The 25,417-nt window shown below is 43.8% G+C and overlaps 1 protein-coding gene across 6 annotated transcripts in view; it reads right to left on the minus strand.

Annotated features, from left to right (window-relative positions):
• Nucleotides 1-25,417, minus strand: part of Synd (protein kinase C and casein kinase substrate in neurons protein Synd) — a 132,537-nt gene that overhangs the window by 7,572 nt on the left and 99,548 nt on the right. For 4 of the 6 annotated variants that reach the window (XM_065432621.2, XM_065432624.1, XM_065432623.2 and 1 more), the window contains 9 exons: nt 24,503-24,578; nt 17,787-17,864; nt 16,484-16,828; nt 14,560-14,781; nt 13,404-13,630; nt 8,865-8,985; nt 6,360-6,470; nt 1,871-2,085; nt 1,078-1,146 (listed from right to left, as the gene is read on the minus strand). In XM_065432621.2, coding sequence (XP_065288693.1) covers nt 1,078-1,146; nt 1,871-2,085; nt 6,360-6,470; nt 8,865-8,985; nt 13,404-13,630; nt 14,560-14,781; nt 16,484-16,813 — 1,295 coding nt within the window. In that variant the 5' untranslated portion in view covers nt 16,814-16,828; nt 17,787-17,864; nt 24,503-24,578. The remainder of the gene's footprint in view (nt 1-1,077; nt 1,147-1,870; nt 2,086-6,359; nt 6,471-8,864; nt 8,986-13,403; nt 13,631-14,559; nt 14,782-16,483; nt 16,829-17,786; nt 17,865-24,502; nt 24,579-25,417) is intronic. The other 2 variants (XM_065432627.2, XM_065432626.2) reach the window with 2 other exon arrangements.

Below are 25,417 nucleotides of genomic sequence, written 5' to 3' on the forward strand. Positions count from 1 at the left end.
CCATTGTGTCTGTAGCAAGACAAAGTGCGGTGGTGCAGTTCATGTGCATACAAAATTGCCTAAGAACTACACATTACTGCAAACTAAAAGCACCAGTTCTTGTTTAATGTTTACAACAGGCAGAAGAATGGCTCATGATGCCCCTTACAAATAGGTGATGTTGCATTGATTGAAAGGAACAACTAAAAAACAAAGAAGCGTAAGAAAAAGCTTTTGCCAAAGCTGGCTAATAAGCTTTTCATTGAAAATAGCAAAATAAGAAGAACAATGCTAAAGCAACCTAAACAAAAGTGAAGAACAAGCAAAGCAGGTTGCATGTCTTGGTTGTTCAGAACACTAGTCTACATGACTCACACAGAGCTATGAACTACAGAAACTACACAACTACAACTAAATGAGCCGTATGTACAATACTGGGATCTACGTACACAAAAAACAGGTCGGACCATGGCGGCTACAGATCGACCATCTACACAATCTCAAAATGTACTACAGAACTGCTACATAAATGAAAAGACTATGCAACATATCTCCATACATGCATTTGATCATGGGACATCGCATCTGCAAGTTTCACATCTGTTTTGTGTGCTTACTAAAAATAATAGTCTTATTAATACAATAGATTCCATACTAATTATGCTACAATAACAACCTAAAGGAAGTGATACGCACATTACAATGAATGCACAGAAAACTTCCATAACACTACTTTGTCACCTTTACAAATCTCCGACTGAGTGGCACAACAAAACATTTAAGCTTGTGGCGGCATATAGAAAAATTTAACACCCTTTCATTACCAATGTTCATGTGAAATCTACAAAACTTCAATTAAGGTTGGTCAGAAGTTATTAAACCGGGCTTCACTGTTCCCTGCCGTAGTGAAGCAACCATTCCACTAACACTTATCAGTGGAAACTTGGCTTTAGCTTGGGTGTCAGAAAACACCTGGCAGTGAAGGTGAAGGAGCAGGAGCAAACTAGGAAGTGGGAAGAACAAGAGGCTGAAGCTTCACAACAAGGCCAAACAAGCTTTTTTTGCATAGCGGTATGCGGCCACATAACTCCACTTTACATGTCATTCGGGTGGTCGACCTCATTCTCGTCGTCGTCCTCTTCAAATGGGTTGTAAGCCTTTTTCACCCTGCACCAATGGCAAGAAACGTCACAGAACCGGCCTCCAGGAACTTGAGAACATCCGTGGGCGTGATCGTGGCTTATACAATAAGTACTCCCTGCTCAAAATTTCACTAAAATGGCAAACCTGTCAGAGCGGCAAAAAAAGCAGGAGAGTATCCAGAGCTCTGAAATTTAGTTGAAGTGGCATCATGCAATATATCACAACCTTTCCAAGAGTTAATTAGGAGTTAGCTGCATTAACACTAACACTGCAGGTTTTCTGCAAAGCAATATTTAGGCCAACCCTCTGCCCTTGTATTGTGATAATCTTGCAGCACAATACACAGGCTCTCAATACATTGATTAGACTACCTTCAAATAAAGCAATTCTCCATTACAAAACATAAAACAGAAGGCCACAGTTTGACCAGTGCGAAAGATAACATAGCGAGCATAACGCCCTTGTTCAGTCGAAGGACTGGCAGTTCCGCAGGAAAACTTTGCTTTGAATCTAGTAAAAAGGTCTGCCAAAAAGTCCAATACAGAAGCGGTACAACACTGTCTCAATGTTAGCGCAATGGCAGAACTATGCTGGCACTATCTTGGCAAAAAGTATGAGAACAGCCTAAAGCTGAAACCTTGGATGCTGATGCTACAATATTAGCGCAGTGTTGGCTAAAATCTCATAATTCTGCTCCAAATTTCGTGCAATGCATGGGGACACCGACGAATGTGGACAAAGTCCTTACGTGTTTGTGGTGGCCGTGGGTGTCGAGTTGTTGGTTGTCACTACGGTGGAATGGTTGGTGCCCGTCTCCTTGGGTGCCTTGTTGGTGGTCTGGTTTTTCGGCGCATTGGCCACCACACCGTCAGCACGCGTGCTCACGCTTGTCAGTGTGATGCCACCTGCGTCAATGCCCTTTTTCTCCTTGCGGTGGATATGCTGCACCTCGGGTGTGTACTCCTGGAAAATTGGGTCCGTGAGCACGCTTTGGTCAGCGAACGACACATGATTGCACTACTCACTTATGTAAATGTTAAATACATTTACTCAAAGGCCAACTGCAACACAGGTTCAATTTGGCTAAATTGGTTGTAAATTAAAATAGCATATATATACCACGAAATAGTATATATACCATGCTGTGAACACTGAAATTGATGTTGAAATCAATCTTGGCAAAGACGCAGGGCTGGTAATTGTAGAATTTTCTGATTAGCAGCCTCTAAGCAGCACCTAAGTAGCCGACACGTGCGCCTGGCGCTTAGCGGAAATGATGGAAGTTCCAGCATGTCGCCTCCGAGACGCCTTTGAGATTTTCGGCACACCACAGGCAGCTGTGGGAGTTGGCCAATCTCGGAGGTCATGTTGAAGGGCTGTGCATGCTAGGTCACAAGTCACTTCCAGCGAGCAATAATGATGGTGGCTTTTTTTTTTTACCTTACGGTATCAAAAATGGCTATTCTTGCTAGCTTTTTGCAACACTTCCACTTGTGTTACAAACATAGAATTTTACATGGAGGCTCCTCAATATCCACAATATCTCAAACTATGCTTCTTTAAACAGTCCAACATTATGTTCCAGTTGGCCTTTAATGATATCATGAAGCCAACTAACAGTCTTACTGTAACTTATTAGGACGACTTCTATAAAGTTATTTTTCCTAAAGGCAATTAAAGGGCCACTACGGAAAATGCACTAGCCCAGACAGATTATTGCTAGCCAAATTAAGTACAGCCACCACCGTACTTAGCCCAAAACTCCTTGAGTGCCTTTTTGATTTTCCTGCAAAGTGTGCTAGAGATTTCTGGTTGGGATCACATAAATGTGTTGGTGTTGTGCATCTTTCTTCCAAAGCACTCAATGTTTCCTCCTTACAGTCTGTTTGTTAAACTGCTATAGATGCGTCTCCACTGTTCAAACTAAGTCTGATGGTGGCTATACAACAATCTGAACTATAACTACAATCAGACACTATGACAATGGACATGCAGTTAATTCCCAGAAACTGGAGCATGAAGACAGTAGTATCACAAGAGTTGCTAATGCAACAGAGTGTTAAACATGCTTGAATGCCAACAGTGGGTAGCTAGCCATGCACAAAATTTTATAGGAGTAATCAAGTGCCACGTTAAGCAAGACACTTGCTGGAAGCAGATAACAGCCAACATGTGAAAAAATTTATGCAGAGCACAAAAGGATTGGCAAAGAAAAAGTTAGTGATATGCTTGGGACAGCGGTCTGAATTAGCAAATCTGAAAGAACAAGAAACAAGGGTTAGATGTCCCACAGACAGTAAATCACAATTCAATGCAAGAAATTTCATTCAGAGTACGGTAACATGCTGCTGCGGCAGAACGTGTGTCCCTACAGACAAATGAAAATGAACAATAGTGGAAAAAACAAAGACCGCCAACATAGATGTCACCTATAATATTGATGACTGGGTGGTTTGGGTACAAGCACACTTCAAAGAATGAAAGATGAGTAGTGTACACGGTGGGGAGATATGATTACGCAAAATGCTGTGTGAAAATGTAGAAGAATATTTGCACATAAACATGAACAGGAATTAATTTAAGCACCAGGTGGATAAGATGTGTATTTCCATTTGCTTTGCTCTCAAATAAATGTTTAATAATTCAACCATTCTTTTGCAATTCTGGCAAAACTTCAGAAACTGCCATATATTCACAAAGGTGGAGACAGTGTGTCAAATGAAGACTTTTTGACGATGACATTCTCACTAAGGAAAAGTATCCCTAACAAGAAGACCATTCAGTTTGTTGCAGTAAACATGGATAGTTTCAGCAGTCATAAATAGTAGCCTGACAGTGCCTAAACTAATAGATTATCGCAGACAGTTGTAGAAAAGCCAGCTAGAAGCCCTGAAAAGATGCAGTGACAACACTTTTGCCATGGCAGAGGCCCAGTTGGTTCGATTAAAATTGAAGCTACTGTTAACAAAACCAGACACAGCATGTTACTGATTACCTGCAGCCATGCCTCCCGCTCAGCTAACCTCACTGGCTTAGTACCTGCACGCATCCCATCTAGTTGGTAAAGCAAGATGGTGCGGCACTTTGCTGTAGCCAGCCATGCACAAGCTTGGCAGGAATGCATTATTCATGAGCCCAAAGTGGGCGTGCTCAGCAAGCTGAATACACTGCCGAGAAGCAAAGCTGCTGCTTGAAAGAGCTCACTACGCAAGTTTTCCTGCCCGATTTCATGCACCAAAGGAAACTGTTTTTGAGAACACTGGATAAGTATGATTCAAGCAACATCAAAGTACTCATAGAAAAGAAATACACAAAGGTACATTACGTTTATATAATTGTGTTGCAAGAGGTTCATGTCGGTGTGGGTAGGGCAATGATGAACCCGTAAACCACAAACGGGTGAATTTGGTAAACACGGGCGCACTTATTTCCTGTTATTTGCGAACAGCCACTGTGTGCTTGCTAAATAGAAAGCCTAAGTAGGGAACAGTGAAAGTACAGTGAATTTCCTTGTGCCCTGTACAGTTGCATACAAGTAGATTCTAAACTTTTGCTGTCTGCATTTAATTAGTGCAAATTTCAGTCAGTAGATTGCTGCCCTAAAGCTTTGTCACAATTTCACCATAAATCCATGCTACAGAGTTTGCTACATTCAGTGTTTTCTGCATGAATGGCAAAGCAGTGCAGGCAACTGGACTTTCTCATTTCTATGCAATGACTTTGGGCCTGTCGATATATTTTTGTACCTCTGTGTGTTGCTAGCCTATCACTCTAGCATTTTTTTTAAGCAGCAAGCAACTAGGCAGCTTGAGAGGGCTATGGAAAAGTTGTATAATTTAAAAAGTCGTTTCGCTGCAGAGTAGAAGGCTGGAATGTGCCAGTTCAGGCTGACCTCTGCTTTACCGGTAAATAAACATTCATTTTGTTTCTCCCTTTTGCTGCACCAATTTTTCTCAAAAAGTGGTGTCTACATCGGACAGCCATGCTGCTCCTAAGAGTTGCAAGGAACAGGGAAGAAGACTTGTAGCATCAGAAATATGGTTCGAGTGAAATGGAATCCAGTTCAGATAAACTGCAGACAGCATGTCCAAGTACGGAAGGGCCTGCCAGTTGTGCAGCAGTCCTGCATTACTTTGTTTCTTTATCTACCCTACCAGACAAGTTCCGTGTGTCAACGAGTATCAGTGGTTCTTCGTACTCATATCAGGACTGCCACTGAACTGCTGCAGATCTGTGCTGACTCGAAGTGTACACAGCCCAGGGAGCTGGTGGAAGGAGCTATCATGTAGCGAAGCCTGTTCTCATGTCTTTTTGTGTAACTAATAATTCAGGATAATCAGAGCACCTTAGTGAGAAAATTTCCACAAATACATGCTTCAGAGAAGTGACCACAAATGTACTGCCTTCTTTTGTTCAGGCATTCTTGGTACACCTCTATTATGTAGTCACCCTGTCCATGCAGTGATGAGCTGAGGCCACCAAATACCTGTGCCAAATTATGAAGACAGCTAGCCTAGCATATTGAATTTCTTTGCATTACGCAGCCCAGAAGATATTCAGTGAGCATTGTGATTCCAGACTTATTGAACAAACAAGTTATGAGTGCGTCATACAATAAAAAGAGTATAGTTAAAAAGAATTGCAGAAAAAAATGCACTAAAATTGCAATTGATAAGATAATCACTGCATTGAATGATATGAACTCTACATTCCTGTGGAACAATTTGTTACTAGCATGGAGAGTGATTACTGAGCAGTTTAAGTTACCTTGGAGGTGTGCCTCATGTGAAAGATGTTTGGACTGAAAGAGCTGTGGCAAGAAATATACAGCCAATTCATGCGCAGTGAAGCCTCATTACTGCAGTTCTACATACTCCATGACTTAGGCTGAACTAAGTGGGTTGGTGCAAGAAAAAAAACAAAAACATGTGAGCATGTACGTTTTAGAGATGTACAAAGAATACCTACAAGCAAAAGAATTGATTTCTTGTGAGTCTTTCCTGCACGATTTGTCAGTACTGACAGGGGTTAGAGCCACCAGCTGTCATTGAGAACATCATGACCAAGCACCAAGGAGCAACAAGAATGCATGCAAGAGTAGAAAAATCCGCAAGTCAATCTGAAAACATGGTGAGACCGCAGCCAAGTGGAAGAGGAGGGAGCAGAAAAGGTCAAGAAGAGGCTGGAAAAAAAAAAGAGGCAAGGCGACGCAAGAGAGGCATTTTGTTTTCCTTTACAGGCAGCTCCTCGCCGATCTTGTGCTGGTTGACAAGGGTGATGCCGCTCTCGGGGATTGCTGCCTTCTTGCTGCTCTTGCCTACGATGTCCCGGAATTCCTCAGAGTACTCCTACGCAGGGGGTGGGTGGGCACGAGCCAGAGAAGCAGACAGCCAAAGAGTGCATGACGGGCAACAAAAAGCGCATCAATTTTCTCGCTAATGTCAACCAGACACGAAAGCTCAATGCACACACAAAGATGCAGCGGTGAACAGGCAAGCTGTACACACTGGTGTTCGACTCTTATGAAGTGCAAGCGTGGAAGAAAAATGTAGCTAGAGTAGATGAGTCATTATCAAACTATACGACCTTTGAATAAGCACTACTGCTGGCAACAGGGTGCAGGATGGGAATAGCTGGTTCATCTACATGGAAGGAGGGAAACAGCACAAAAGCATGGACACAGTAAAGGAACTGTGCGGTGCGCATTTTGTGCAGTGTTTTCACCTTACTGTGGAGTACCAGTGCAAGCAAATGGCACTATGTGTGCCTATTACAAGCCATCTGTTCAACTATGTATGTAAATGTGCAATGTTTCTTACTTGTACTATGCATATTTATTTAAATTAAATTTTAATACATATGTAGGCCGTGCACGAACCACTCCATGTACAAATGCATTGGGGGTTGCTGACCACTTGAAGTGCTTCAAGTCACAAACTAAGAGCGTGGGAATACGATTATTTAAACAGAGTGGTGGAATAATTTGATTCTGCTTTTGACTATTGGGTACTCAAGTTCTGAATCATTCAAGAAGTGCAATAGCGAACACTAATAGCAGTGTCTCCAAGATGTCTGAAAGTAAAATTATATTCTAGGGTTTCACATGCTGAAACTACCGTCTGATTATGAGGCCACCATTTTGACCATCTGCGGTTGTGTAAAGTCCACCTAAATTCTAAGCACATGAGAATTTATTTCACCCCCATAAAAAATGGCTGTGGCTTAGGTAAGGTTAAGCCCAGGATGCGAAGCATACTAGCCTTTATTTTAGTTGTTGAACCACTGTTTAGCCTGGTGAACTGCTGTTGCTTGGCTATATTTGGTTCGGCTAGACGAAGAAACAACTCATGCATTACTTCTTCGCCTTCAAGAGTGGAACGCGACAGCGTTCCCGTCGACCCGCCAAGGGGTGTAAGACAATGGGCTACAGGGCAGCGACTACGCGCCCCGCATTGGACGCGGTGAGCGTCGAGCAAAGCAGCGTTCGGCGCGGCAACGAAATGTGCGCCTGAGCAAGAGACGCACGCCTTAGAAACAGCGCGTTTCTAAGGCAACACCGCATTCACTAGAGGCGCTTTTGTACCGCTTTGAAGCGTTGTACTCGTGGCTCAGTGGTAGCGTCTCCGTCCCACACTCCGGAGACCCTGGTTCGATTCCCACCCAGCCCGTCTTGCAAGAGTTGAGCCAAAGCCACTTCTCCTCTGTCGTGACGTCACGGTGTCACGTGATTTCATGGTCACCGCCGCGCCTGAGGAGCTGGGTTGAGCCCTCGTAATATGCTTCGCATAAAATGCGGCTGCCGCAGCCGGGATCAAATTCGCAATGTTGAGCTCTGCAGCTCAATGCTATAGCCATTAAAGCTACCACAGCCGGATGATCTACGTTTGTCAGAAATTTAGCAATGCCAGGGTGCTCCACTAATGCACGCATGTCGAATTCAACATTAAGCTTTCTTTTCGCTGCCAGTGTATTTTAGTGGCGATGACTATTATCATATCCCTAGAAGGCACATTTCTGCAATATGCAAGACACTGCTGGCAGCAATGAGATTGTTAACACAGCATTTGCACCAGTGACATAGTGCAACATGTCAAGTATTTGCAATAATGCAGTGTAATGCATGCGTAATCTAAGCACTGTAATGTTGAACGTACAACCAGATGAGGCATCACGGCTAAACAACAGTATACGAGACTTGGTTTCACAATTGCAACTTAGTAATATGAGGGATAGTTAGCATGATGTGCTTAAATCATTACTGCTCAAAGAAGCCTATAGTACTAGCACAGAAGCAAAGCAGAGAAGTTAAGCTTGAGGTTAACAGTAAAGCATGCAAAAGGTTCTCAGGCAATAAATTTAGAGTATGATAAACAACATGTGTGAGCTAGCAGTAATTTCACTCCTGCCCCGCTCTCACCCTCCCTAGCACCGATGTCACCTATATCACAGAAAGCAGAGCTCAAAATGCATTCTGCGCAGCATTCTGGTGCTGTATGCCAAAGGCTAAACGAATGGCTTACAGTTGCTAGCCTAGCTGCACTGACATACGATATGACTAGTGCCTACAACGCCAAGTTAGAGTGAGAGAAAACAGATTCCTTGAGTTAACCCTAACAGCCAAGCGAAGGTAGCCAAAAAGCATTGCTCAAGCAGAAAGTATTGTTCAATGGCAACATGCTAGATGGAAAAAAAGCAATTCCTGCCACAGTGCATCACTCATGAAAACATGCAAGGCTTATTACTTCAAACTGAGGCCAGTTCATTGCCATGCCAACACCATGGTTGTTGGACCACCACTTGAGGTCCTTTGATGCATCGGCGTTCTGTATCGTATGCCGATATTCTTCGTAAATCTGGGGAAGCCTGCAAGCATAAAAGAAGTATGTACATAAATAAACTGCAATGTGGCCAACAACACAGCATCAATTTCAAGCAATAAAACTAAATGTGACTGTGGGAAAATGATCACTGAATGTACTATTTTATAAAGCTGCATGCAGTAGCTTCAGCACTGCCTCAAAAATTACAGGCCCTTCTTTCAATGCATAATGACTTGGCTGTAGCCATCATCAAACCAAACAAGCTTTGTTTAACTTTGAATGCCTAAGTTTATGTCACCACAATCATTCGCATTGGTAAGATACACACAGAAAGAAGCAGTAGCAACGAAAAGTGAAACAGGTCTATTCTCAAAAAAATAAGTTCTCAAGTTCAGACGAAGTCCAGACATTAACCACCTCAACAGGTTTGGTGAATTCAGACAGACAAGCGCAGTGTATACAATGCACGCTAATGATTGTGCCTGCAATGTATTATACCACTGCGCATTGCTCCTAGCTGGAGAGTCGAGGGCAAATGCACAAGTGTAGCTACATAATTTGTATTGCTCAAACGTCACTCACCATGATATGCAACTTCGAGAGTTATTCAAGGCTACAGCAGCTATTTGTTTGATCTGCTACTTCACTAGATGATATAACATTTAGAGAAACAAACCTAAAAACCAAATGTCTGTGAGTCTGCTTTACTCCTTGCTGTAGCAAGAGGGACATACCGTATTTACTCTATTCTAACGTGCCCTCGATTGTAATGCGCACCCGTTTTCTGTGACCAAAAAAAAAAACAAAAAACAAAAAAGACCGATAACCTCAACTGTAACATGCACCCGTTTTCCAGGAAAAAAAGAAGTAAAATACTACCACCTCATGCTTTCATATCAAAATATTTTCTCTCATTTGGAAAAAACAAATTTAGTTCCAATAAAATAAAGTTGTGATGAATAAAAACACAAATGGAAGCGGCATACCTTGCCGCCAAGATTTTCACTGGGCTGGTACGAGTCACGTGGGGCAATAGATATCATTTCAGACAACTCCTTATCGCTATCAACAGACCAAAGAATTTCATCCTCGGCACTGCCCATGGCATTCGAAATCCCACACTTTTCAAAGGCCTTGTTGACCATGGCAAACGGGATCGTGCACCATGCATCTTTTACCCATCCAGCAAAGTCCTGCAGCGAGGCACGCTTCATTTTATTGGTGGGCATAAATTCGTGGCAGCCACTGACAAGCCATTCGGTGTAGAGCGCCCGAATTCTATCTTTCACAAGCTTGTTCAAACAAACATCGAGCGGCTGGAGCTGAAATGTCATGCCGCAGGGTATCACGACAAGGTCGGTGTTGCATGCAGCTAGCTTGTCCTTGATGCGCTAGTCAAGGCGGCACCTGAACGCGTCGAGCACAACCATCTCACGCAGACCGAAACTACCGCCAGGTCATTTCCACTAAACGTTATCAGTCCAGTCAGCGACCAAGCCCGTGGTCATACAACCTTTTTCATTTGCGTGCACAAACACGCCACTCGAACACACAATTCCTTTTGCGAGCGTCTTCCATTAGAAGATAAGATACGGGGGCAGCTTGTGCCCATCCACAGTGCAACAAAGCATTGCGGTGACTAGTTTTTTGTGGCCGGAAGGCAAAACGCGCACTTTCTTCGCCCCCTTCTTTTCAACGGTTGTGATGGCAGGCATGTCAAAGTAGAGCGGTGTCTGATCGGCATTTCCAATCTGTCTGAAGTGGTAGACATTGCTATGGCGCAACTTCAAAACGTACCGCTGAAAACTGTGCAATTTCTCTTCATATTCTTCGTGCAATTTTTGGCATATCCCTGTCTGCCTTCGAAGAGAAAAGCCGTTTCTTCTCATAAAATTTGATAGCCAGCACCTGCTTGCTTGAGGTCACTCCGCATTAGCCCTTTCTGTAGGGCTAACTGCATCGCCCATACTTTGAGCAGATCGGTCGTCGCAGGCTGCTGTGCCGCTCGCTGCTCTTGCACGTATTCCGCGAGCCGCTCTTCTATTTCGGCGAAGCGGCCCTGCTTCGGTCCACTGAAACCCTTCCTTGTTGCTTTGCTGGTAAAAATGTTCTGTATGCGCCAGTCCCGCACGCAAGTTTAGAAAACTCCAAACCCCCATGATGCGGCCCGATTTCCATCCATCTCCGTGCACATGATAACTTTCCTTTTAAATATGGCATCGTGGTGGACTGTGTCTTCGCAGTCGGCGTTTCCACGCTGATTGAATAAATGCAGAAAACAGGTAAACAGGTGGTAGACTAGGTTACACCAGCGCCTGGTTACACGTACAACATGAAGGTATGCACATGGAGGAAGCTACGGCAGCTAGGCTAGAAGCGCGCACGAGGCGGCCATTTTTCGAATGCTGATGGCAATACAGTAATGCGGATTTAGGGTCGTACTTGATTCTAACATGCATGCAATTTTTGGACCCATCTTTCCGGAAAAAAGGTGCGCGTTGATTCGAGTAAATATGGTACTTCTGTTTCGTCTGCTTGTTCCTAAACCGTGCCACTCGCGCACGCAGAAAACGAAACTCTCCAAATGTGTGCACGCTGAGGGATTCATTTCAATGTAGTGCAGAAGCAGCCAGTCAACACAGGTGATCTCGCGTACAGCATGCAGAACCATGCACAGCACAAAACAAGACAACTGTAACAACTTGTGCATGAGACCGCCACCAAAAGTCCACCATGCATCAAGAACATGCACGAGAGAAAAACAGGGCTCGTGATGTATACGTGATGTCATCCTCAGGCTACGGTATAGGAGAATGCAGAGAAGGAATTTCGCTTGCAAAGGCTAGACAGGGCAATTGGAGAGAGTATGTTAGCAGATCAGCTTGCCTCCTGAAATCATGGACTTGCTACACTTCAAATATTTATCTCTGCTATTAATGAACCAACATGAAAAATTCTTGTAACAGAACACTCCTTAGAGTGCATGTAGAGGCTTCCAGCATATAGCTGAAATTTGCTATGGGGCCTGGTAAGAGGACCTTTCAAGGCTCATGAAAGTGAATTTTTGTGTATATTCCATGGTAAATTGCATAGGTCACTGTATAACTGCTCTACCTTGTCGCCAAGCTTCAATTGATAGAACTCAGAAATGCAGCCAACATATGAACTCCATTGGCGCTCACATTAACCCTTTTTACGCCCAAACAGTTCTACATAAAGGAAAATGGCATCTTGTTCACCATTATTTCTGGTCATGGAGAGTACATTGTACAACATTACTGTTATTAGAATTAAAACTTAATTAGCACAGTAGTTATTTGTTCAGTAAATGGTTTAATTGCTGACCTATTCTCATTTGAAAATTTCCTCTAAGATATATAAAATGCTACTACAGGCTATGCACTATGTAACCCGTGCTTAAATCAGAATTATGAGGTAACAAAGCAGCGTAGCATATTTGATACATTGGGCATTACCTATAAAGCTGCACACCTTGAGTTAAACTATCCTGTGTTTGGATGATGCCCTAATGTATTACCTGATGCCACATTTTACTGCACTCATGGTTCCCTACTTTCATAGAATGCATTTATGTATCAATATTTGTACATCTGACACTTCAGAATATTTAACGTGTGGCACTAGTCCTCTAGAAACGCTCCAATATGGAGCTTCGATTGAAACTCAGCCTGGGCCTCTTTCAGCACTGTCTTATAGTGTATGTGCTACATATCCTACATAGTGCCACAGGTCGAGCAACCTTAAAACCAGACAGCAGAATCCTGGATAACATAGAAATGGGGATGTGCACATTGGCATTTGCAGACACTGGAATCTGATGCTGAACTCCTGTCTGATTAAGACACTGTTCGTGCAGAGGATGACCCACATGTTGTGTACACAGCAAAAGCACCTTGCAGTCAATGCGACTCAATTGCTAAAATGCAAACTTCAATTCCCGTGCCAGTGTTTCCTCGTCTATCTTTGGCAACATTAACTAGCAAAGCCAATGTAATGTAGACAAGCTGAAAGCACTGTACAACTTCATTGGCATTTCATGTAACCTTCCTCCACGTATATTGCATTGCATACCACCAGTATATGCATACCTAAAAATTGGCAGTTACCTATAATGTGCCGCTTGGTTTGCAATGGTACGTGTCCACTAACTGAAATGATGTTAGATACTTCAATACATGGTGTCCAAGCTCAATGAATATTTTAGAATTCGGCAAAATATATATTCATCTTTAGCGTCAATTGAAAATTAATACTGCGAGACCAAAGAAATCTTTGTTTCTAGTGGCTGCCCTTTTTCCAGGCGCATGCACGTATATGCACACACACACTTGCATGCATTGTAATAAAAAGTAGACCAACAGGCTAACACTGTAGCTGCAAAAACATTCATGATAAGAGTGGGAACAGACGGAAGGAAACTGCAGGTGGAGCAAAACTCACTCTGGGTCTGTAGAGATGTTGAGGCAACCATGGATGGAAAATAGCATTTCCTTGAAGAACTGCAGGCGTCGTTGCTCAAACTCCTGGCACTTATCAAACACCACAGTCATGTCCTCCATGTATTTGGCATTGTAGTCGTTGATCTCCTGCAGAGCTGCTTCGTAGCGCTCTCGCGTGCGCTGCACTTCCTCTTTGCACTTTGCTACACGGTCCTGAAGCTTCTTCACCTGCAGCACAAAAACAGTGCAGTAGTCATGTGGTAGTAGTGGTAGCAGTATCGCTACTACTGCAATGGTAGTGCAGCACAGTGGTATTAGTTCCAATACAACACAACTGGTTCACTGCAATCAGGGTGAGGCTTGACCGGCAAGAAAGCCAGCAGCACAAAAGCCCGAATTCAAAGAATTTGTGCATGCATGGCAAGGCAGAGCTCAACATTTACAGCAATAGATCTTATCAATACTTTCGAAAGGCAATACTTTAGAAAGGCTGCGAATATATTCCAGAAGGTTTTTAACAGGGAAGTGTAACTTTAAGGAGCTCACAGACCGCCAGTACATAGATGCAATTAACTTTATTTGGAGAAAAAAGTTTTGCAGTTATAAATTTTCAATAAAATATTAATTATTCGGTATTGCAAACTGCAGGAGTCCTAGCAGGAGTGGCATACAAGTGATTGCAGAAACACACACAAGTACAAGTAAAATCAATACATTAAAATGAAGACAGCTTCACCCTACAAGTCAAGTTAAGTAACCAACTCCAGATAAGGATACACAATAAATGGAATAATGTCACACAGAAAGACAGACATCTCAAATAGCAGAATATAGCAAGGAAGATTAGTGTGGAAGAAAGCTGGCAATATTAATAACCAGCTTTGTTGATAATGAAGCTGCTACTGATAAAGATATCTAAAATCACCTCAAATGTTTTACTTTGGAAAACAGAATGCTAAAAAATTAAGGCTGTATCACATCAAGCACATGTCAATGATGCAACTCTAAGATAATGGTGCACAAAATGTGTTACAATTAACGTTATTTCCTCTCATTTTCAGTTCAATTTACAGTAATAGTGCTTCATATACCCGTGATTTCTGAACAGTACCCAAACCAGACTGGCGTTCACCTACCGGATCGGGGGATCTCCTCACCTGGTCAGGTGACAGCGAGCTGTCTGCGCCAGCATTCCTCTCCTGGTTGGTGGCCGAGCGCTCCCCTTTGCATGCGGCGTGGTAGTCGCTGCGTGCCTTGTTCACCCGATCGAGCAACTTTGCCCAGGGTTTCTGGGCTTTTTTGAATGCCTCGTCCAGCTCTCGCCGTTCCCGCAGTTGCATCATGGACCGGTGGTAATTCTCCTTCTGCCAAGTTTTTATCTGCAAGAAAGAACAGGAATTTTTCTATTCAGATGCTGAGCTAGTGCCATGGTGCTTACCTTCACATGGATACAACATAGGGAATTAGTCATTCTTTCATGAAAAGATGTTTGGTTAAGAAAAATGACCAGTACTGATAACAGTGACAAAAGATTATTGATAGGAACTAAGGTGATCTGAGGTGATCAATAACATAACCATTCTGCTGGAACAGTTCCCCAAGCTCCTGAAAAAACACTGCAAAATAGACTTATGGTGCTTCAAACAATAAAAAGCCCTAACTTCTGCATACTCATGCTGCTCTTAATGATCATTCCTTTCTTCAGCATGCTCAATATCACCTTGAAATTAAGGTGTACAATGGCTGCTGCTGAGCTAGTGAAATGTCCTTGTCATAGGCGTCGGCAAATTTAGTGTTACTGCTTTCTAAATAGGGATCAATAAGGTTGAAAAGCAGTACATGCCGAAAGCAAGCAAGGAAAACTACGACGAAAGAAAGATTACGCAGTGTTTACCTGTAACTACTGCTCTTCAAGGAGTTAAAACTAGTGAGCTGGTAGATTTTGAAGTGGTGTGCAAAGGAAATTGGATGAGTCAGTCATATGCTCAAAACAGGGAAGCATTAAAAGCAGTAGGCACTAAGGCAAAGCATCCTAGAAGTCACTAACAAACACACCCCAAAAATTTTCCTTATTTTGGTTTTGCTCAAGAACCCTGTATGCATGTAAAAAAACCGTTTGCAGGCTTGTTTGCCACATGCCCACTTAACACAACTACCGTCCTATAAGAACAGTAATCATTAAAGAATGTGAAGACATTTGTGCTAGCGAAGAATAATTGCTAGATGCTTAATTGCAACTGTACAGTCTGATCCACTCATGAGGGAACACTTAATTAGTATTCCACCATCAAATATAGGTGAGACATATGACCTAAAGCACTGCACATTATTTTTTGTGTGTGGGTGGCTTATTACCTAATGCATATTAGCCACTTTTCCTGATAAAGAAATTCTGCAGCAGCACTGCCCTAAAGAGATGCTGGCATGACATTTTCGACTTGTATATCTTTTTAAGTGAAGGTGCAGGCCCTCTGAACTATAGAAAATTAGTGGCAACTGTCAGAGTGCCATAAATAATTTGTGATATCTTTTTCTACCGGCTAGTTTTGGTTTGGTATCGAGGAGAATGTGCCATGACATTATACACTGGCTTGCTGTGTTCCTTCAATCTCTGACTGCCACAAGTGAGTGCAGCCAAAAGAGTGATGTAGCACTCAATTTTTTAAAATCAAAAATCATTCCTTCGATACTTCAAGCACGTCTCAGTCTACTGGTCTAACCTCTCTCACAGCGCTGACTGGTCTACGACGCAACTAATAAAAATCAGAATGCAGCCCCTTCCAGCTGACAATCAAAAATAAAAGTTTTAGGCCTGAAATAGATGCCTTTGCAATCACACCGTAGTTCATGTGAAGCCTTATTCTGAATCTCTATTCTACAGTGCCAGTGGCACAGAACTGGCTGCAGTTTGGAGGCCATGTTTAGTGAAGCTTCCTTTGTAGCATCCAAAGGCGTAGATGGTGTGGCACGTGAGTATTAATGCAATTAGCATTCTCTGCCTACACTCCCCACTATGCTGCTTTCTTTCATGCTTCTCTTTCCCAGCTTCGGCCACTTATGACTTAAAAAAAGGACACACACCTGTGGAACGACTTCGTTGAGCAGCTTGTCACGCACGCGTAGATGCATCTCACAGGTCCGGTCTGCCTCGAGCAGTGCACCCTTCCAGGCAGCCTCAGTGGTGCCATACTCGGGGCCCTTGTCAATCTGCTCGGCCCACTTGCGCGACCAGGCTCGCAGGCCCTTGGCGTATGCCTTCTCTACCTCTGACCGCTCCTGCACCAGCTGGATCAGCTCACTGCACAGCCGGTGGCCATCCTCTGTGCGCTTGCTGGTGCGCTTGTAGTTGTTGGGCTCCCAGAAGCTGTCACTGCCAGCCACCAGCAACGCCTCGTCACTGTGCTGAGACATGCTGGCCACCGACCCCTGCGTGAACACGTTGAAATGACAATGTGCGGTGAGGATGCTTATGATGAAACATGCACATCTTGTTGCATCTTCAACTCAGTGCGCATTCAATATCTTTGAGAAAATGCTAAGTGGTTAACAAATCAATCTTCCCTAGTGTCAAAGACTGCAACACTATCAGAACCAATGGTTGATGATCGTGACACTGAAGAATTTAAAAAACTGGTCACTATAAACATAATTTTGTTACATAAAGAATAATATGTTCGCTTAGTAACGTTTTCGTGAACGATTCCTCTATATTTCACAAGAAATGTGTCAAAGCACTGCTGTTTTTGATATTTACTTGTTTATAGTTCTACACTTCTCACAGCATCTATACTTATTTTTTAATGCTTCTCATCTTTTTTTTTACTGCTTCTCAATATTGTATACCCAAGTTTGAGCTCCTAATGAAGTTGAAATATCTCCCAACAATGTGGGTCATGTGACCAAATGTAACTAAATTTGCGGCCCTACATATAACAGTTTAATTTCAGAGGTGCTTCCACGCTAAAATTATGACAAGCAGCCCTCTGCAAATGTGCATGGCATATCTTGTGGAGTTTGTCAAAAAGAGTAAAACAGGCTCTTTCACAATGCATGGTCACGCCTTTAGAACACCTCTGAATTATGATTGGCAAGAAATGCTTGATTTGCAGCAATGTGTTCTCACATTAATTTTTGCAAGGCTTAGTGAGAATTCTTAAGGGGTTACAAAAGCAACTACTACTAATATGAAACATGCAAGTTCTAAATCGGTTCTGTAATTAAATGTTGACATCTTACATCATGACCCAATGAAAAACATTTCAGTGTTCATTTCTCCCCCAAGTCTTCCTTGCAAACCAGTTTTTCTTGCACACAAACAGTCAATTGGTGTACATGACAAAGGAATTATGTTCTCTCAGCGATAGAACAGTAAATATTTTCTCACCAGTTCTTATTCTCGATAATGGCCTAGTAGAAGCACTTGCAACATCTGCTTTGCCAACCCCTTAGTAAAAAGTCAGCTCTGTAAAAAAATCATACAACACATTATTACGTCAGACCAACAGTTCCATACACTCAAAAGCCCTGAACGAAATGAGATCCTCATATTCAGTAATAATATTTTATGATTTCAAGCTATACGCAACAGAAAATAAAACCTGTAATCAACCACACACATCCATTACATGGGTAAAAAAGTGGCATTGTATCACCTTTGTTTTTCTCCATCACATTATTGACTGTACAGGGGATTACATTGTACTGAAAGAGCTTATAAAAGAGCTCCATGTCCTTATAATAATTCACAAATACTAGCCTTCGAAAATCGTAGCCTCATATTGCAACAGTGACTTAAGCTTAATCATTTCACCATGCGAGAATGAAAAAAAAAAGCATTTCTTCATAATTGTAGCAGTTGAACTGTTAAGGTGCCAGATGCTAAGCAAGGAAGGTAGACCGTCTGCTTACTACTGATTGTTTACTACTAAATGCAACGTGGCCAGTCCTTAGAGAAGTGCACATGAGAAAACTAACAATGAAAAGTGATTACAGTACAGCGAAGTACATTAGCACCACGCACGTGCCGACATTTTTTTTCTACCTAAAGGACAACTTGCGGCGCAACAGCTCGATAATGCAGATGTGCAGCGACACCGAGGAACGGGGCATTACTATCAACACCACTAACAACAGACTGCAGCATGACATGTCAACAGCAGTAAATTGAAGACATGCATTCTCAAGGAGAAACTGCCATCTTCACAGCATAAGACGAACAACCAACAAGACTCACATAACGGTCACCACTTGCCACCCCTTCTAACCGTAAAGCGCCTGCACAGGCCACTCCAGAGAGCAACACTCCATCTTGTGATACCTTACCTCGCATTTTCTTATCAGACAAAGCCCAAATGTCAAGAATTATCCAGATAAAGCCTACAATAGTTTATCAGAAGGTTAGACCTACATTTTTTTCTATCTGATTACGAGAGAAAGAAGGCGGATATCCTAGTGCCCGACAGCACTGTTTCCAGACTACAAAAGGATAAGAACGTCCACGTACTATCAGGTATCATTGTAGCATTCTCTTGAGGGCTTCTACTCTGTGAATCAGTTATTGTAAAAAAAAAAAGGCCTAGGACTTCATTGCTGACGTGAATGTTGCCACGCAGTCCAAGAAGCTTCTTAAAAAACACAGCCATTTTTTAGGTGGGCCATGACATACAAGTGTATCAAACCGTACAACCGTTTAGCATCACAATGAATGCTTTGACAAAAGAAGTAAAATGCGATTTATTGTAGGAATGTGTTGAAATAAAATGTAAATAAGCATGTTGAAGGCAACTACAATGTCCGGCCAGAATTCCATATTAATATCCTCAAAAATCTCAGCCTTCTCTAAAAAATATGTAGTCACTGAGAAAATCAAGAACAGAGCAATGCACTCCACACACTCATTAGTACAGCACATAAATGCTTTAGTGGGCACGCTTGAGTGTGACGCCGCAGCACACAGTAGCTTAGTAAACAATGAACAAAGCTGTGTGAAGAGGTTGGAATAGTGAGATCGTCCATAAAAAAAATATCAAACATTAATGGCTCAAATTTACCTTTCTCGTTTGAGTGCAATGCAATTATCTCTTTATTATCAGTGGCCAACTAATATTGGCCTGTTACCATCAGGGCTTATGATGTCAGCGAGAGTTGGTTGTGCATTTTCAGAGGGGTGGTGCCAGTCCTGTCCTATAACATTTGCTTGCTTATGAAAGCTCATCTCAATGCAAGTGATGCTTTGGACATTTCAAACTAGTGCCTTTTAACCCCTTCTGGTCCAATGATTCCTGTAGGGGTCATAGTGCTTTACAACAAATATGCAACATGGAGAAAAACAGACACCAATACTAATCCTAGAAATCTGAACATCGGGTACTTGTTAATCTGACACAGCAGGTAAACAGTTCTCCCTGTATTTCATGAATGCTCATGTGTTGCATCAAACGAAGGCTATTTGGTCTCTGTGCAATATCTTAGGTGCATTGATATCTGAGGCATAATACTTGCCTGGGCTGGTGTAAAAATGGTCTTCGAGTATTTTGTGGCCATAATTCACATCAGCATGACTGAATTAAGTAGTTCAAAGAACTTTACACTGCCTCCAATGCCTTGATTTGTTGTCAATTTGTAAGAAAAGTCATGTAGCCAAAAACTGCACTGACGTATGTGAGTGAGTGCCAGCAAGTGGAAGTTGACATGAGCATGAGCAAGAGTGGGTGTCGCTAGGTGTGAATGGAAGCGACTATGAACGCACACTAGAGTCTTGGTGAGCATGAGTAGAAACGGGAGTGAGCGCCGACGGCTGTGAGTGTACATTAGTACGAGAGCGAGTACGTAGCCTATAAAAAATATTGGTCATTAAATATGAGTACCTACTTATTCTCCCGATCTTAAATTATGGGGTTTTAAGTACCAAAACCACTTTGATTATGAGGCAAGCCATAGTGGAGGGCTCTGGAAATTTCAACCACCTGGGGTTCTTTAACGTGCACCTACAGCTAAGTACACAAGTGTTTTCACATTTTGCCCCAATTGAAATGCAGCCGCCGTGGCTGGGATTCGATCCCGCGACCTCGTAGTCAGCAGCCTAACACCATAGCCACTGAGTTACCATGGCTGGCCTTTTCTGCCGATTTATGCTTGTGACTTCCTATTATGTGAATCCTTCCCCTTTTTTTCTTTTTGCATGCACATACCATTAGGCTCGTGCATTGCTGTTCAGTGCACTAATATTAGAATACAGTTGAGGCCAGAACTGTGTGCTTCTCAACGACTGTCAAATAACTATCCAATGCAGCGGGCACTGGATGTTGTCCAATTGCACCACAAAATTAAAAAGATAGAAGATTGGGGGGGGGGGGGGGTGTAAATTACTGCGATATGAATTCTGAAGCTTCTGTGCATTCAAGTAGCAGCAGTAATTGGTTGTTTACTGTCTATATTAAAGAAATAGAAAGGAAGGAAATTGCTACTGGCCGCAGCGTAACTGTCAAGCTGTGTCCGCTGACACTTGAACAGCGGCCAGCATTATGAGGTACGCGATAGAGGATAGAGTAGAAGTAGAAAAATACAACACCTAGTCACAAACAGCGACCGAATCAACATTTCCGTAGTTCGCTCGCCCTTTAACTTTACCGAGTGCGTTGTACAGCTCCAAAGAGTGAGGCGACAACAGCACCAGCAGCAGGAGCAGCAACAAAAGTGAGTACAGGCACAGCTTTCCGAAGGTGAGGGAAGGAAAGTCCAAAATATGCCTAAGCCACGACGGCACTCTCTCGAATCCAGCAGCGATCAGAACCAGACCGTCCATCCATCCATCCCCGACAGCTGCGGACACTCGAAGGAAGAAAAGGCGACCGACAGAGGGCGGAAAGGAGGAGGAGGTGCACCGGAGTGCGGAGGAGGAGGCCAAACGCCAGGAGACGGGCGAAACTTGGGCGCGCCGCATCGGCAGGCGCGTCTCACTCCGGCAGCCGTCGTCTCAGGCCCGCTGTACGAGACCTCGTCGCAAGCACCGCGCGCGTTCATGTTAGAGCAGTACCGCCGAGCGGCGCCACGTCTAGTCCGCGAAATGACGTGGTGATCCAGACCGGGAGGTTGGGAGGAGCGGTGTGCGTGTGTGCGCGCGCGAGGTTGGCAGGTAGGCAATGCCTCCTGCCGTGTCGTGCCGTACTGAAGTGCCGTGCGAGAGTCGATCAAGCTGAGGTAAGCGAAAAGCAGCGACCGAGCGACAGGACCATCAGCATCGAAGGTGCACGTCCCCACCAACCGCCACCCCGTGTCTCGCAGCTTCTTCGTACCCCACCCATTTGCCTTTTATCCTCGGCGACAAAGAAAAAGGAAGAGGGGAAAAAAATGGGTGACATTCACGCACAGCAAGCGGCTTGCGCTGTGCTTATACACACACCACACACATCGATGAACAACAACCACAGTGTTGTGAACCTGCCAGCACAGAAGCAGTCGCGATGATGGGAGACAGGCGCCCAGTGCAGAACAATGCACGCGTCGTCAGCGTCAGCTGTTCGCGCGCGCATTAGCGTCCCCGTTAGAGTCCCTCAGGGGCCTTTAGATGCAAACAGCGCTTGAGTGTCTATGCATGTGTATGGAGGCCGCAGCGAGCAAGGTCGAGGCTAGCACTACGCCGAAAGCCGACGTTGAAACTTTCACTGCATCTCACATTCAATTCATGGTATTTCCGTTTCGCAATATTATTCCACACCTTCGGGTTTGTACGAACAGGGAGGCGGGGTGTAGATGAATAAACGGAGGAATATCGACACAAAATGGCCCCCACCCCCCTCTCGAGATTTCATTAGCCTCAAGCATCCTCTAAAATACAGAAATGCTGGGTCACTAAGTGAAAGACAAGGCAGTCCTGTAACAGCTGAATACTGGCAAGCGCACTTCCACGACGGGACAAAAAGTTACAGAAGCACAGTACAAGCGCTGACTCGCAACTAAATTTTATTGTGAAGACGTCGCCTACTTGATAAATACACAGACCAGGATCGCGCAAGCGCCCTGTCCATCAAGCCAACCAATGCGACATATCAAGAAGCGTATAGATTACAGCATCAGTTCTTTTTTAAAAGCTGCTTTTATTTGCTACGCAAAACAACCGATGTATCGCTTGTACAGGCGCTTTTTTTTTCTTTCTAATATGATGTGCCTCCATGATTTCTTTGGTCAAAGCGTTGCTACTCCTGCCTAGAATACGAGTATCGGAGAGAACTGGCTCACAGGGACTGGCTCAACCGGAGAGAACTGGCTCTTAGGCAAATTAAAAGAAGCTGTTTGTTTGTAAAAATGAAAGTTTGTAAAATTAAACAACGCAGGATCGAGATATGGTGAGGCAGACGGTGTTTGAATTTCCATCATCAAAGCAGCCTAAGCTACGCTGTAGTGCCTCAAGTATACTTTAAGCATTGCAATTTGCGCTGTAAAGAAACTGCATCACGCTTTCAATTCGAAGTTGCAGTGAACAACAGATCGGTTTCGAGAACAATGCGTGCCTCGCCATAACGGCAGTCGGTTGCTGCCGTTGCGTGAGGGGTATGCCATAGTGTCGACAAAGGCCACTGAGGGCCACTGTGAAAGCCACAATGATACGATATACATAGCGCCAATTGATTGGCTCGCCATCTTAATTACGAAACCTTTATTTCAGGCGATTGCTGTTACGGTATTCGTGAAGCATATACATACTATACATGACGCGCCATCGTATTAACAGCCATGGGCAATGAGTTTTCTGGGTGCCTGTTTCAGAGAACGGTGAGAGTATAGTTGCGAACTTTTTCGTATAAAACGCGTCTATCTCTTCCTTTTAAGCGCTAATAAAGTGGCCATATTTGACTACAACAACTCATCAGAGAAATAAGAATCACGGTGAAGGCTTCGCCGGGCAGTGTCCTAAAACGGATTTATAATGTTGACACCATATAGCAAGATTTTTCTTTTATGCAAGATGTAATGTCCCTCATAACTAAGTACTAAGGGGTTTTAAGTGTTTAACGGAGCATCACAAACAACCTCGCGGGCTGAATTTGCAGACGTTCTATTTATGCGAAATTTATGGACATTTATGCAGGGACCTTAGTCAGGCAGAGTTCATCCGCCTTTAGTCCTTTCAACCCAGGCAATGTGTCTGAATAAACTGAAGCTGAAACACGGCGCATATATGCATTGCAAAACCAGTAGACCCTTTGAACACTCCATAGCTTGCGATATCCAAGCCGCAAATTATGTCGGCTCACACGGTTTCGAAGAAGAAACAGCGGTCCGGCAATGATAGCAGAACGAATCCGACATATCCTTCAGTGAGTACGGCTCGAGCCACCCATACCCCAAGCATGCACGAAGTGGACGAGTATGCGCGGCAGCCGAGCGAGCCGGAGCAAGCGGCGTCCTGGCCGTGACGTCACTCGCGAGAGGGCGCCACTCCAACTTCTCGCCGCTAATCGACTGATGCCTCCCCGCCACCCTTTTTTTTATTAGGCCCTTGTTACTTTTATAGATACAGTTAACCCATCTTTTAGTTAAGAGGTGCGCCTGCCCGAGACAACATGTAGAGGTAAATACGACTACCGTATTAAAGAGACACTAAAAAGAAACGCTAAATCAACTTAGATCGATAAAGCGTTCTGGAACTCTTATCCTTGATTTCGCGGTAAGAGGCTGATAATTTGAAAGGAAAATGTAGGTCAAATTTCTACTCTTCCGATTTCGCACGGAGACTCACCAAGGGGCGTATGCCGGTATGACGTCACGTATTAAAAATAATTTTTCGCATTTGAGCCCTTGTGGCCCAATGAAGGCATTGAAACTTCCCAAGTTCAGTCTTTGACTTCTTTTTTTTTAGAATACTTATCGGTTATCCATTATTACCGATGAAAATTTATAAACCCAAGCAGACGGCACCGAAATTCATGACGTCACAGCAAGCTTGCGCAGAAAGTTCAAAGCGGCGACGCCAGACGTCTCGTCTTGCCTTACCAGTTGTCTTCTCGCGGAAAGAGTGCCATTCTTAATGTAATGTTGAAGGGTAATTAACTAACGGTAGAAATAACTTCTCTTTAGTTCTTATTAAAGAAGAGTACTCACACAGGATAGCCGCTGAAGATGCGATGCCATGTGGACACCTAGAGCATGGCACACCAACGACGGAAGACAGGCAACTCTGAAAGCAGCAGGCAAAAGGAACGACAAAGCGATTAGGCAAGCACAGTCACAGAGTACGTATCAGTCGGGAGATAGCGTTCGCACGGAAACCTACGAACGCGCGATATAGGGCACAACGCAACAACAGCAACACGTCGAAAAGAGCAGATAAACACAAAATGGGAAGGGTGGGTGGCAGGTGGAGGGGCAAGTGATTCCAGATTCCAGTGCGAGCGTAAAGACGAAAACCAACATGGCCGCACAAAGTGCGCACGATAACGGCAGAGAAAGGCGCGCCAAACGCGCCAAGAATGCATGCACGTCAACGTCACCGCCGTTTCTCGTCACAGGCGCAACGAAAGGTGTCACGCGCAAAATTACAAACGCGTACCCCCTCAGGATCACGCTACAACGTGGCGCGACACCCAGTCAGATTGCGCGGCTTTTCTTTTTTCTTTGAAGCAGCGCATTCAACGAAGTTCAGGTGTAATTACCGTTACGCGCCCCTAAGCCCATCTTCTTGGGGACAATTAGGCCACTGTCACAGCGCAAGCCGTGTCCTCCTTTAAAGCAGCATTTAATCCTCGCCGTTTCGTCCGGGGAGCAGCCGACCTCCAGAACAAAAACAAGGAAAACGGTTTGAGCGGCCGAGGAGGAAGAGGGAGGGGGGACGGGTACGACGACACGAACCTAATGGATGCCAACACGCGACCCCCAGACGTGCTGTTTATCCCTTATTTCTGTTTAATTATTCGCTGTTGCGTTTCTGGACGTTGCGTTAACTATTACCAGAACCCCCCCTCCCCCCAAAAAGGAAAGAAACAAAAGGTGCTGAACACTTTGTTACAAATAGCACAC

Source organism: Dermacentor albipictus, chromosome 3 (genome assembly GCF_038994185.2).
Source record: "Dermacentor albipictus isolate Rhodes 1998 colony chromosome 3, USDA_Dalb.pri_finalv2, whole genome shotgun sequence".
Lineage (NCBI taxonomy): Eukaryota > Metazoa > Arthropoda > Arachnida > Ixodida > Ixodidae > Dermacentor > Dermacentor albipictus.